Raw genomic sequence first — 15,316 nt, forward strand, 5'->3', positions numbered from 1 at the left:
AAGGTGGAATTCAAGAGGACATAAAAGAACAGAATATAGACATTAGAAAGAATTTGCTTGCAGCAAAGAAGAAAGGGAAAGACTCTTTATAGAAGTGTAGCTTGGGGACTTTAGCAGCAATGTAGAGAGAGAGAGAGAGAGAGATTGCAAGAGAGGTCATCCTATTCTGCACCTTAATTAATGTAATGCCAAACTTGTAATTACCAATATTTGTGGTAGTACTGTCACCGTGCTAAAATATAACTTATATTGGAAGGGTAATGTATCACCTTTCTGTTGAATAGACCTACAGTATTTTATTTTCAAAGGTCAGATTAAAGAATCATGGTGTTACCAGTGTAATGGATTGATTGTATTGAGACCCATCTCCTGGGCTGGTACTGTTGTCACTTCCGGTGTTACCAACATCCTGGTCCTTATTTGGTTCCTCCCGTTTATTTAGTCTACGGCCATCTGACTTGCTGAAGCTTACAGGTGGTTTAGTTGCCTCCATGATGTCCAGCTAAGGAACACAGAACAGAAGAAGTAGTATTATTGTTTATAATTATTTATATTATTTATTTATAGCCACAGCAGATAAGGTGGCTGTTATAGGGTCCAGCAGCTCAGGGACCATATACAACTTGGCTGTATGCCGGTTTAGCCAGGCAGCATTAGCATAAGCTAGACAATATGCAACTAAATGAATATGTATATAGCTCAGGTTCCATTACAAGATTGTAAGTGTTGTACAGTAAGTAAGCAACTGATAAGCTGCAATTTCAGATATTACTTTGGAGTTGTGCAGAATTCAGTGACATGAATGGCATTTAAAAATATTTATGCCCCTTTTTCTACAAAATCTGCAAAATATTGTGTATTTTCGTGGTATCAAGAATACAGAATGAAAACTAAAAATAGTCATAAAACTTTAGTTACATAGTAGGTAAGGTTGAATAAAGACAATAGTTCATCCAGTTCAACCTGTGTAGGTGTACCTGTGTGAGTATCGATAAGCATTTCCCTTATTCCTGTATGTTGTGTACTTTAAGATGCACATCCAAGAGACTCTTTTAAAAATATCAATACTCCCCGCCGACAACACCAACTGTGGAAGAGAGTTCCACATTCTTAGTGCTTGTAGTCACTCCTCGTATTCGAGGTCCACCAGTCCCCTTAGTAATTTAGCTGTCCTTCTTTGGACTCTCTCCAGTTCCAGAACATACATTCTGAGGACTGGTGACCAGAACTGGACAGAATACTCCAGATGTGGCCAGACCAGAGTTTTATAAAGTGGCAGGATTATAGTTTTATCTCTGGAGTATATCTGCTTTTTCATGCATGCTAATATTCTACAGGCTTTGGTAGCAGCAGCTTGACATTGCATGCTATTGCTCAGTCTGTCTTCCACTAGGACCCCCAGATCTTTCTCCATCCTTGACTCCCCCAGAAGTTCTCCCCCCAGTGAGTCGTTTGCGTTTATGTTAGATTGTAAGCTCTTCTGAGCAGGGCCCTCTTAATCCTCTTGTATTTTATTGTATTATAACTGTATTGTCTCCCTTTTATATTGTAAAGCTCTGCGTAAACTGTTGGCGCTATATAAATCCTGTATTATAATAATAATAATAATAATGTTCTTAGGCCCCAAGTGCATTATTTTACATTGCTCCACTATATTATTATAATGAGCATTAAAAGGGTCCAGCACCTATTGCAATGCTTGCTGCCATTCACCCTTTCTCCATTTAACAAATTTGCAGAAATAAGTCAGGACATATTAAACTAGAAAAAAACGGGACAACCTTCTGACCTGTAAATAATTGAGGTCGGAGACCATAGTACATTGCATCATGTTATCATTCTTCACACGTAATGGGTACAGGAAGACATCTCCCTCATAATTTTCCGGGCTTTGAACAACTAACTTGGCATTGAGTGTGCCTGGTCCAACATTGTATAGCTAAAAAAAAACAGAAAGGGATTTAACACAAATAGAAAACTTTAGATAAACGTACTAAACATAACTGGAGTTCTTGATACCAAATTAAATGACAAACTTACATCAATTTTTTCCACCTTAGTGTAACACAATTAGATGGATACTAACTTAGGTAAGCACTATTTACATCTAATTGGAAACATAAAACAGACCCAAAGCCATTTTGGAAAAACAACCCTTTCTATGAATATAAAAACTTTAGTTTTTATGGGGTATTCAATGCAGAACACTTGTGCAAAAACTACAAAAATTAAGAGCTGTGCGTGGCCACTCTCCATCCCCAGAACGTTATATTTAGAGATCTGCAAATCTGCTGTTAGGCCCCTTTCACACTTGTGCGACTTGGGACTGAAAAGTCACATGACAAGTCGTACTCCATGATTTTCAATGAGTACCATTCAAATCTGTGCGACTTCAAAGTATTCCCTGCACTACTTTGGTCCAACTTTGAGGCGCCTAGACCTCAACATTACACAGGCCTTGCTTCAAGTCGCGGCAAAATCGTGTGATTTTCAGGTCACACAAGTGTGAAAGGGGCCTTAGAAACGCTGAAAAAAAAAATTGAATTAGTGTTCTGCTTTATAGTTTGTACCATTAATTTTATGCCATTAAAGCAGTTGTGCTTTGCCCACATCTGCCAGTTGTAAAGGCAGAAGGTTTTTGATCTTAATGCATTCAATGCATTAAGATCAAAAACCTTTTGTTTGTAGCAGCCACCCCAGAACCCCCTAATTACTTACCTGAGCCCCATCTCTCTCCAGCGATGTCCATGAATGTCTAAACCATCCGGGACACTCCTCCTGATTGGATGAGACACAGTAGTGGCGCCATTGGCTCCAGTGGCTGTCAATCAAAGTCAGCCAGCCAATCAGGGGAGAGAGGGGGCGGGGCCGGGGTGGTGCTCCTTGTATGAATGGACACACGGAGCTGTGACTCGGTTCCAGTGCCCCCAGAGGAAGCTGCTGGCTATGGGGGGCACTTGATAGGAGGGAGGAGCCAGGAGCAGCAAAGAGGGACCCATGAAGAGGAGGATCTTGGCTGCTCTGTGCAAAACCAACTGCACAGAGGAGGTAAGTATGACATGTTTATTTATTATTAAACCAGCCTTTACAATCACTTTAAAGGTGACATCCCTGGCAGGTGATGGGGCATCTAAGTGGCACCTTGGCCTTCACCAGAGCAAGGAAAGATAGGCTAGCGACCCTAGTGGCCCAGAGGCTAATTTGTTGTCACCAGGCCTCAGCCCTCAGAGTTGCCCTACCAAGGGGATCACATGAACAGGGTGGCTACAATTGTAAAAGGCAATGGCATTATAGCTGATCAAGGCTCAGGCTGAGGTTAAAGCAGGCAGCAGGCAAGAGAAGTCAGTGTCCAGGCAGCGGTCAAGGCAAGCTGTAGGCAAGAGTAGTCAAAATCCAGACGGAGGTTGGGGCAAACATGTAAGCAAGGGTTAGTACCGCTTTAAGGGAGGTCACCCCCCTGGATGCGTCAAGTAGGTTGGGTTGTCTTGTTCCCTTATAAATAATCAGTGGCATTGTGGCTTGGAGCAGAAGGTTGATGGGAATTGGTAATCCGCAACGAGCCACCATGTAGGTTGCAGACTAGTGTCAGAGTGTGCCCTTCAGAGGCAGGCCTGGGCAAGCGAATAAAGGGAGCCCAGTTCAGGGAACCTACAGCAGAGGGTTAGTGAAAGAGCTGGTCGTCATCCTCATGTTTAATTTGAACTTGCAATGAACAGTGCTGCAATTGTCTCTTGGAAAGAAGGAGGTGTTGTACATCTTTACTGGAAAGAACTTTGCTCCCTATTCATGTTCATAATAAAACATTTACAATGGCTGATTGTGTGGGCAATCATTGATTTCACGAGGTGGGACTCAGGCTGGGAGTATGTGAGTAGCCAAGATGATGGAGTTCCTCCATTAATATAGGTGTCTAGTATCCCATCTTAGTCCTGTTGCAGGAGGATGGTGGCTGATGTCCTTGGCCAGTGTGACCATCACTGGTGGCAAATCAGGGCCCTGCTCACAGATGACAGGCAGAAGTAACCAAAGTCCAGGCAGAGTTAGGGGCAGGTGGCAGGCAAGAGTAAAAGAAACAAACAGGGTCGGCAAAAAGGACAGGAGATACCGGCAGAGTCAGGCAATCCTAGTCAGAAACGAGCAAGGCAGAATAATAGAAATCACAAGAGTAAGGTAGCTGGGAAGAAAGAAGTCAAAGCATAGGCCACCAAAAGGGAAGGAGTTTAAATATCCTGCTTGACTTGTGTGTACACAAGGCAGCATGGATACACACCAATGCACGCTGACGCACACACTCTTTTGATTTAAGGTCAAAATATACTCTTACCAAAAATGAAGTACAGTACATGTAAGGGTGATGTGACCATCCTGCTATAAATAATATTGAAATCATTTGTTAATGATATACAACCTTGTTTCTATTTTAGAAAAAATTTTACCATTGTCTTGGATAATATAGTTTCCTTTGGCAGGGAATGGACCTTATTTCATCATCTTTAAATCTATTTTATCATATTTTTTTGTGTCTTTATTACATATAATCAAATGATACTCTGGAAAGTGTGATATAGGGGGCAAATTACCAGGATTACCTCATAGACATGAGTCACTATCTTCCCCTTGTCCTCCGGTTTACTGGACTCCTCTCGTGGTTTCCACTTAGGTAATGGAAGAAAGACCTCAGCTGGTTGGGCACTCCTAGAGAATGGCAAGAAGAGCAGTAACATCTTAAAGTAAACCTGTCATGAGAGAAATATGGGGCCACCATTGCTGATCACCTTCTGAAAATGCTGTTTCACTGACTTGGTGGCCCACTGATTTCAATACTACTCTGAATTACTCACACAAAACATCCAGCTGGAGAAAGCCAAATGCAAGTCAGAAGTCCTTATCTGAGGGACAATAACCTCAAAGTATTGAAGCTAGGGGAATAGAATGACAGCCACACAATTAGAGTTTTCACAAGAAGCCAGCAATGTCAACTTCCATGTTTCCTACAATATCAGCCTCATGCAAGGCCATAGCACAAAATAGTAGTGTAAAAAAAAAAAAAAAATGGAAAAATGGCAGCCAATAAAAAGTCAGTTATTGTTTGTCCAGTTATTCCTCTAATATATGAGGCCAAGAATTAATGTCCACCATTGCTGTTTGCCCTGTGTTATCAATTAAGCCTGTACATCTGGAAACACCTTCAATTTTCCTTTTTTCCCCATAAACATGCCCCATTGTCATTCATGCCCATGTCTATGTTATTGACCCATCCCTATAGTAAACATGACTTTAAAAAAGGGAGTGAAGCTCTAACTGCATGGGCCAGGTTAAGAATAGACAGATCCTTCTCTGATGAATCTGTTAAGTGGGGCAGAGTATATAACAAGACAAAGGTCCAATATACTCACCCATGGAGCTCTGCTGACACTTGTACAGACACATTCAAATTTATCCAGACCATTGGACTGCTGGAATTATGACTGCTATGGCTTAAACAAAAGAAAAAAATAACACATGATTTTTCCATGATCACGTTACCAAAAAATAACATTATTAGGAGGGTGGGATTTGCCTGGTGCTAGCCAGAATTCTCTATGGGAAGAGGTGCAGCAGATCAGCCCACCCAATATCATTTTGAGGTGGACTGACAGATTAAATGATAACTTTTTTTCCTTTTTCTATTTGTTTGATTTTCATCAAATTTATTTTTTCTATATTTTGCCAAATTGCACAAATTGAACAGAAAACCTATACCAAAGAAATACATATTAACCACTTGACTACCGGAAGGTTTTATCCCTTTTATGACCAGGACATTTTTCACTATTCAGCACTGCGCTACTTTAACTGGCAATTGCGCTACTTTAACTGGCAATTGATTCAATCATACGGCTTCAATATTTTCAATGACCTTGAACAAGTATGACGATCAGGAAAGTCAGAGAAACATTCTTACCTGCATACTGGTTTTGGGTCACTGATTCCATTAAAGAGGAACTGCAGTCTGCTCACATAATTTGTAATAAAAACATCTTTGCCATTCGGAAGCTTGCCTCAAACAACTTTGCCTATTTAGTTTATACATACTGTGATTCTGTACTTGCCAAATATGCTGCAGAAATCTACCTCCACTGAGTCTGGCTGCATCCATTTTAACTGTGGGCAGCTGAAGCTGCCGTTCACTTCCTGGATTTACACACCTGGTTTAATGATCATGGTATCACTGTGCTTGATTGGCCAGCAAACTCGAATGACCTAAACCCCATAGAGAATCTGTGGGGTATTGTCAAGCGGAAAATGAGAGACACCAGATCCAACAATGCAGATGAGCTGAAAGCCGCTATCAAAGCAACCTGGACTTCCATAACACCTCTGCAGTGCCACAGGCTGATCGCCTCCATGCCTCGCCAAATTGATGCAGTAATTCATGCAAAAGGAGCCCCGACCAAGTATTGAGTGCATACTAAACTGTACATGGACATACTTTTCAGTAAACCAACATTTCTGTATTGAAAATCCTGTTTTTTTATTGGTTTTATGTAATATTCTAATTTCCTGAGATACTGAAGTTTGGATTTTCACTAGCTGTAAGCCATAATTAACAAAATTAAAATAAAGAAATGCTTGACATATATCACTCTGTGTGTAACACATCTATATAAAATATATCAGTTTCAATTTTTGAATTGAATTACTAAAATAAATTCACTTTTTGATGATATTCAAATTTTATGAGATGCACCTGTATGTTTATAAAATTTTGTTGTGTGAATGTGTTGCATTCAATCACCAAAATGTATCCAATATGTAAATTTCCTATGAGCATCAGCTTCACCCAGTGGCCATAATGCGGTTATTTCCTGATTGCTGTAATTCAGGAAGATACTGTAGCATGGCCATTAGATAAAGCTGACAATCAGAGGAAATACACATAATGAGCACATTACGGCAATTATTTATAAAGCTTATTTTTTATAAGTAGACCCATTAGGCAAAATTTCTTTTTAGTTTTAGACAGAATGAAGAGGTATTGTTGTATGTGTCCCTGTTAGGGAGATTCACCCTATTTGTCCTTGTGAATGAAAGAAAATCCCAAATTTCGAGTGGTTACAAGAGCAATGCCAAACCCTTCCAATAGGGACACTAGTTATGGTGACTTTGGTTGTAACCAGTGACTTCCTCTCACTTCCTTTTGTGATGGTGGGACAGGAAGTGAAACGAAATCTCTCTGGGACACAAATGGCAAAAAACTGATAGGGGTTATAATCATCCAAAATAAAAATAAAAGTTTTGCGTTCAACTCTACTTTAACCACTTGCCGACCACCCGCTGCAGTTATACTGCGGCAGGGTGGCTTGGCTCTGCTAATTGCCGTAAGTGTACGTCGATTAGTGTACTCGCTTTAGTGGCCATGCATGCGCAGCTGGAGGCACGCCCGCGCTCCCATTGGCCAGCAGGGGGAGCCAATCAGCGGGTTTGGTGGACTCGATGTTCGCAGGCCACCCGCGATTGTTTCCCGCAGTGACAGAACGGGGATCTGCCTGTTTGCCTGTGTAAACAAGTCAGATTTCCGTTCTGACAGGGGAGATCACACAGATCCTGTCTTTCTGCTATGCAGGAAGACAGATCTGTGTGTTGTCCCAGTGAGCCCTTCCCCCATACAGTTAGAACACACAGTGAGGGAACACAGTTAACACCTTGATCGCCCCTGATCTTACCCAGTCCCCCTTCTAGTGTCATTAGTACAATGTCAGTGCATATTTTTAGCACTGATTACTGTAGTAATGTCACTGGTTCCCAAAAAAGTGCCAAAAATGTCCGCTAGGTGTCCAATCTGTCCACCGCAATGTCGCAGTCCCGCTAAAAATCACTGATCACCACCTTTACTAGTAAAAACAAAAATAATAATAATAAAAATACCATAAAGCTATCCCCTATTTTGTACACGTGATAACTTTTACGCAAACCAATCACTATACGCTTATTGGGGGTTTTTTTTACCAAAAATATGTAGCAGAATAAATATTGGCCTAAATTGATGAATAAATTGTTTTAACTTTTTTATCTTTGGATTGTTTTATAGCAGAAAGTGAGACATTTTTTCAAAATTGTCGCATTTTTTTGTTTATAGCACAAAAAATAAAAACCGCAGAGGTGATCAAATACCACCAAAAGAAAGCTCTATTTGTGGGAAAAAAAGGACATACATTTTGTTTGGGTTAGATCATTGCATGACCGCACAATTGTCAGTTAAAGCGATGCAGTGCCGTATTGCAAAAAATGGCCTGGTCATCAATGGGGTAAATCCTTTCAGGGCTGAAGTGCTTAAATGAACAATTCTGGCGCTACAAAGAGGCTTAGAATAGATCAGTCTCACCTTTGGATCTGCATGGGGAAGGAGAAGTTGCCCTCGCTGTCCTCCAGGTAACTGATGCTCAGCTGTAGCCCTGCATGGATCTAGATGAAAATGACAGAACAATATGCAGCGATCGAAGTCAGCAGGCAAAATATATTTCCTTCTCTAAACTTTATCCCTAAATTGATGTAATGGCACTCATGTATGAAAGAGCCGAGTCACGTCACCTCTGCATTCACTTATGTGAATAAAGTACTACAATGCATAGCGATAAAAAGCCAAACTTTTCTAGCTTTGGGTTGAGTGGGAAGGAATAAGAACCCATGTTGGGTTGTTACTGATATTTGGGGCAATGTTAGAGAGATTTTCCCTTTCTCATTGTTGTCATGGTGACAACTATTTCACCAGACAAGAAAAAATGAAAAATCTCCAACAGCAACACGAGCAGAAATAAGTGAGCTTTATTTAGTCGAGCTGTCTGTTTCTCTATTGGATATTGTCCCTCACTTCCTGTTTGGTGAAACTGCTGCCACAAGGACAGTAATTGACAGGAAATCTCTGTAATGGAGTTCCAGAGAGCAGTAAAAATCCATGTATACACAGTTCAATGAGAGTTCAAAACAAATGTCCAGAGTTTTCAATGATAAAATTGGTTCATAGCAGAAAAAAGACAACACGTTTCGGGGAGCCAGACTCCCACTTCATCAGGGCAAAGGAATACTGACTGTGCTTCTTTGCTGCACTTGTTGCAATTTTTTGTCACACAGTATTTGCTCAGCAGTTTTTCAAACGCAATTTTTTGGGAAAAAATACACTTTAATGAATTTTAATGCAAAGAAACACACTATATGACTTACGTATGCATTCGATTCTACGTGTGAGCTTGGAGGGATGGGGGCGATTTAAATTTTTTTTTCTTATTTATTCTATTTTTTATTTTTACGAGCCCCTTTAATTTTTTTTTATCACTTTTATTCCTATTACAAGGAATTTAAACATCCCTTGTAATAGAAATAAGGGATGACAAGTTCTCTTTATGGAGAAATCTGGGGTCTATAAGATTTTAAATCTCTCCTCTACCTTTGAAAGCAAAAGATCCAAAAAAGAAAAAAAAAAAGTATCTTTTGCTTTAAAAAAAAAAAAAAGAAAAGAAAAATTGTTTATTTCCACCCTAGAACAGAAGTGATGTCATGACCTCGCTCTGGTGCTCCTAGATCATAGAGGTGATCAGAGACAATCTGGTCACTGTTCACCACTGTGAACAGCCATGGGAACTGTCGGATCGTTTCCCAGGCTCGCCTGTAAGAATGGTAAGCCTGAGAAACACCGGCGAGCGGCGGGAAGGGTGGGGGGCAAAGCTTCCCGCTGCTTCTGAAACCGATCCAATGGCTAATTAGCCGCTCAGACTGCTTTCATGAGAAAGAGAAACACTGGCTGAAAAAAAAAAAAAATACCAGGGACATGGCTGATGCTTCAGCCATAACCCCACTTGAAAGCTGCAACATATATATACGTATTGCAGTTGGCAAGTGGTTAACCTGCCTTCTGAAACAGTTACAAGTAAAAAAACACAGTACAGATTTTCATGGTATTTGCTTATCTGAGTCTAAGCACAGTCAAAGTTCCTGAGCCTCGTTGCAGTAAGAGTCTCTTTGGCCATTTAAATTAATTTGATTTCTTCTGCTATTTATCATTAAAAACTTTGAACATTTAGACTGTTTGGTGCTCTCATTGGGCTGTATATAGGTAGATCCTCAACTCTGGTTTTTCCTGCCATTTTTAAGGGGTGTTCTCATTTTGCAGAGCCCTGCCGAACTGGAGCTAGTGTGTCCAGTGATATTTCGATTGATCCATTGAAAAATCTCTATCTAGTGCCTCAAGTTTACTTGTGTTTAGCAGTAAAAACTGACAGGGGTTCTAATCCTTCCCTGTTTAATTACAGCAATGTTCTTCTCTCCAGCATCAACTTTGTATGTATTAGCCAATGGTTGCTTGAAAGGAAATTTAGCCATCAGCGTCTCTGAGAGATATAAGAAGTTGGTGGAAGATTCAATCAAAGCACAATTGGGGGAGTTGACCTAAAGACTCACCTGTGTTCCATTTTTCATGGGATTCCCAAGTTCACACACCACATGCTCACTGTTGTTTTCTTTTCTTGGACTGCACAGAATCTTCTCCTGGTAGAGAAGACCATGTTAGCAAAGACAGTAAGTGATCTTCATGGTGTCCTCACAACACACCAAGCTCTGTACAATCTTTAGTATGATAGGAAGTGTGCCAGTACATGCAGTATTATAAACTCTTCCTCCAAAGCACAGTAACAAAATGAGAACTGTGATGGTAAGGGAAGAAACCAGCTTAGAAGCTCACCTTGACATAGGTTAAAGCGGAAGTAAACCCATCCATAAAACTGTTTCATTTCCGGCACGTGCCGGAAATGTAACACTCCCATTGGTTGTGCTCTCAACCAAACTGTCAAGCCATCCAATGGCTGGTGTCATAACTGATCACATGTGCAGCATCATGGCAGTTGTAGATTAAACAGAGGCAAAGATGGCAGCTTCCTTGGCTGAAAACGATAGGAGGGTTTACTTCCACTTTAAAGAGTGGCTGAAGGCCTGCTGTGAATGCAGTTTCTCTACTTCTACATACCTTACTTTCTCCCAAGATGTGCATGTAATGAGCCCCAGATGGGAGCCAGGCATGCAGCTCGGTTTCATAGGCCCGTTCTCCAAAATTCATAGCACTAAATTGAACTTGTACATAATTATCAATGCCAATGATGAGCGTTTCTTCACTACGAAGGAAACAGACTGTTAGCTAGCTCAAGGTAAAGATGCCTTCTCAAAGAATTAATGGCCCACAGTTGGGGTAATGGAGATAGACTCACCAGCTGGCAATCAGTTGTAGGTCAGGAACACAGATATTGTCCTCTCCACAACCCAACGAAATATGAATCTAAACTCATAGAAGAAGGAGAAAGGAGACGTTGTCATACAAAATACTGGGGATGTTATGGCCTAGTGCTACTATATTCATGCACACAACTGCTATGGTATTTGGAAGAAAAGAGACATGGTGCTGGAAAGCACTGTCCAGTTCTGCCTTGTTAGATTACAGAACACCAGCCACTCTACTCGCCTCCATAACATAAGGGGAGAGGTTCTGTAGTTCAACAGGGGAAAACTGGGCAGCACTGACATCACTGCTTAGGATTTTAGTGCAGGAGAAACACTGTATTGTCAGCTGACTAGGAAAAAAGGAGCACATTGATTTATTGGCAGATTAACTGGCATTTTTCTGTACCCATGGAATAATGTGAATGTAATGCGAAGATGTACTGAAAATGTTTTTTGCTCAGAAATACAATTTTTTCGTCTGCATCCATACTAGGGAGACTTCCAGGCAGGAAATGATGGGAATCTCCCCAACGGGGACACACACAAAAATAAATGTTTAATAGAGTGGAAAGGGTTAGACCCTTATTATTGTTCTCTGTGCCTTAAGGTTAGTCTACACTTGCTTCAAAACAAGGCTTCAAACGCACTTTGTTAAAGCTCTCTGAACACTAATCAAAGCCCCTGTCACTAAATAAATTGGTTAGCTTGCAGTCCTGTTTACACCTTGCTTTTGCTTTGCTTCAGCTTCACTTCAAAAATTACACCCCTTGTCGTTTTAGGCTGGGTTCACACTATTGCAAATTGGAAGCAGGTTTCCCCCAGCTCCACCCAAAAACTCAATCATCCATGTCTTTATGGACCTTGTTTTGTACACTGGTGCGCAGTCATGTCAGAACAGGAGGGGGCCATCCCCAAACTGTTCCCTCAAAGTTGGGAGCATGAAATTGTCCAAAATGACTTTGTATGCTGGAACTAAGGAGCTAAGCCCAACCCCTGAAAACAACCCCACACCATAATCCCCCCTCCCCCAAATGATTTGCACTAGTGCACAAAGCAAGGTCCATAAAGACATGGATGAGCGAGTTTGTGGTGGAGGAACTTGAATGGCCTGTAAAGAGTCCTGACCTCAACCCGATAGAACACCTTTGGGATGAATTAGAGCGGAGACTGCGAGGCCTTCTTGTCCACATCAGTGTCTGACTTCACAAATGCACTTCCGGAGGAATGGTCAAACATTCCCATAGAAACATTCCTAAACCTTGTGGACAGCCTTCCCAGAAGAGATGAAGCTGTTACAGCTGCAAAGGGTAGGCCAACTCAATATTGAACCCTACGGACTAAAGACTGGGATGCCATTAAAGTTCATGTGCGTGTAAAGGCTGGTGTCCCAATACTTTTGACAATATAGTGTATATACAGTATCTCACAGAATTGAGTACACCCCTCACATTTTTGTAAATATTTTATTATATCTTTTCATGTGACAACACTGAAGAAATGACACTTTGCTACAATGTAAAGTAGTGAGTGTACAGCTTGTATAACAGTGTATATTTGCTGTCCCCTCAAAATAACTCAACACACAGCCATTAATGTCTAAACCGCTGGCAACAAAAGTGAGTACACCCCTAAGTGAAAATGTCCAAATTGGGCCCAATTAGCAGTTTTCCCTCCCCGGTGTCATGTGACGTGTTAGTGTTACAAGGTCTCAGGTGTAAATGGGGAGGAGGTGTGTTAAATTTGGTGTTATCAATCTCACTCTCTCATACTGGTCACTGGAAGTTCAACATGACACCTCATGGCAAAGAACTCTCTGAGGATCTGAAAAAAAGAATTGTTGCTCTACATAAAGATGGCCTAGGCCAGTGATGGCGAACCTTAGCACCCCAGATGTTTTGGAACTACATTTCCCATGATGCTCAACTACACTGCAGAGTGCATGAGCATCATGGGAAATGTAGTTCCAAAACATCTGGGGTGCCAAGGTTCGCCATCACTGGCCTAGGCTATAAGAAGATTGCCAAGACCCTGCAACTGAGCTGCAGCATGGTAGCCAAGACCATACAGCAGTTTAACAGGACAGGTTCCACTCAGAACAGGCTTCACCATGGTCGACCAAAGAAGTTGAGTGCACATGCTCAGCGTCATATCCAGAGGTTGTCTTTGGGAAATAGACATATGAGTGCTGCCAGCATTGCTGCAGAGGTTGAAGGGGTGGGGGGTCAGCCTGTCAGTACTCAGACCATACGCTGCACGCTGCATCAAATTGGTCTGCATGGCTGTCGTCCCAGAAGGAAGCCTCTGCGGAAGACGATGCTCAAGAAAGCCTACAAATAGTTTGCTGAAGACAAGCAGACTAAGGACATGGATTACTGGAACCATGTTCTGTGATCTAATAAGACCAAGATAAACTTATTTGGTTCAGATGGTGGCAAGCTTGTGTGGCGGCTACCAGGTGAGGAGTACATAGACAAGTGTGTCTTGCCTACATTTAAGCATGGTGGTGGGAGTGTCATGGTCTGGGGCTGCATGATTGCTACCGGCACTGGGGACCTGCAGTTCATTAAGAGAACCATGAATGCCAACATGTACTGTGACATACTAAATCAAAGCATGATCCCCTCCCTTTGGAGACTGGGCCGCAGAGCAGTATTCCAACATAACGACCCCAAACACACCTCCAGGATGACCACTGCCTTGCTGGAGAAGCTGACTTAAACCCTATTGAGCATCTGTGGGGCATCCTCAAACGGAAGGTGGAGGAGCGCAAGGTCTCTAACATCCACCAGCTCTGTGATGTCATCATGGAGGAGTGGAAGAGGACTCCAGTGACAACCTGTGAAGCTCTGGTGAACTCCATGCCCAAGAGGGTTAGGGCAGTGCTGGAAAATAATGGTGGCCACACAAAATATTGACACTTTGGGCCCAATTTGGACATTTTCACCTAGGTGTATATTCACTTTTGTTGCCAGCGGTTTAGACAATAATGGCTGTGTGTGAAGTTATTTTGAGGGGGCAACAAATTTACACTGTTCTACAAGCTGTACACTCACTACTTTACATTGTAGCAAAGTGTCATTTCTTCAGTGTTGTCACATGAAAAGATATAATATAATATTTACAAAAATGTGAAGGGTGCACTCACTTTTGTGAGATACTGTAGGTTATCACCAGGGTGGATTTGATTTTTTTTAAATCAAATAGAACTTTATTGAAAGAGCAATAAATGAGAAGCAGCACAGTATACAAGATCTTGTACATATTAGGCATAAGCCTTCAACCTTTGTTATGTAACACTAAATCACATAAACTCAGTACAACCGCATACTACTTAAATCAGACAAAAAATAATCAAACAGTAGAGTTCTGTGAAGAAAGGAGACCCTGGGTGATATATGCATTCCAGTGACTATCATATCCCTCCTACAATAGTAGACGGTCCATAACTAGATCAGCCGGAGCAAGACCAGGAACGCACAGCCAAGGCGTCCAGATTTTGTTGTATTTTTTCACACTACCCCTGTGCTGGTAAATATATTTTTCCAGCCTGATAGTATCGCCCATTTGATTCAGCCACTCCTTCACTGTGGGGGGTTCCGTTGATTTCCAGTGCCTTAAAATTAATTTCCTGGCTTGGAAAAGGGCCCTAGCGATCGCTAGACTAGAGGCTTCCTCCTCAGGGATATCATCCATAATTCCCAACAAACACAGTTTAGGATGTCCAGTGAGATGGACCTGAAATACTTGGTTAATAGTTCCCAACTAGGGATGAGCTTCGTGTTCGAGTCGAACCCATGTTCGACTCGAACATCGGCTGTTCGATCGTTCGCCGAATTGCGAACGTTATGGGCCGTTCGCGCTAAATTCGTGTGGCGCGTCACGGCCCATAATTCACTGCGGCATCGCAGTGCATTGCTGGCTGATGATTGGCCAAGCATGCACTATGACCCGCATGCTTGGCCAATCACAGCGCTGTCAGTAGAGAGAGCTGTAATTGGCCAAAGCCAGGGTGGCTTTGGCCAATTATGGCTCAGGGGATTTAGTACACACCCCACACTATATAAGGCCGCCT

General features: G+C 41.8%; 1 protein-coding gene across 1 annotated transcript in view; it reads right to left on the bottom strand.

The window, feature by feature from the left end:
- Positions 1-15,316, bottom strand: part of LOC141114169 (integrin alpha-IIb-like) — a 97,818-nt gene that overhangs the window by 23,801 nt on the left and 58,701 nt on the right. Inside the window, 8 exon segments of the mRNA XM_073607698.1 lie at positions 335-502; positions 1,790-1,939; positions 4,590-4,695; positions 5,397-5,477; positions 8,366-8,445; positions 10,435-10,521; positions 10,997-11,141; positions 11,235-11,302. Coding sequence (XP_073463799.1) covers positions 335-502; positions 1,790-1,939; positions 4,590-4,695; positions 5,397-5,477; positions 8,366-8,445; positions 10,435-10,521; positions 10,997-11,141; positions 11,235-11,302 — 885 coding nt within the window.

This window comes from Aquarana catesbeiana, linkage group LG12 (assembly GCF_042186555.1).
Source record: "Aquarana catesbeiana isolate 2022-GZ linkage group LG12, ASM4218655v1, whole genome shotgun sequence".
NCBI classification, from domain to species: Eukaryota; Metazoa; Chordata; class Amphibia; order Anura; family Ranidae; genus Aquarana; species Aquarana catesbeiana.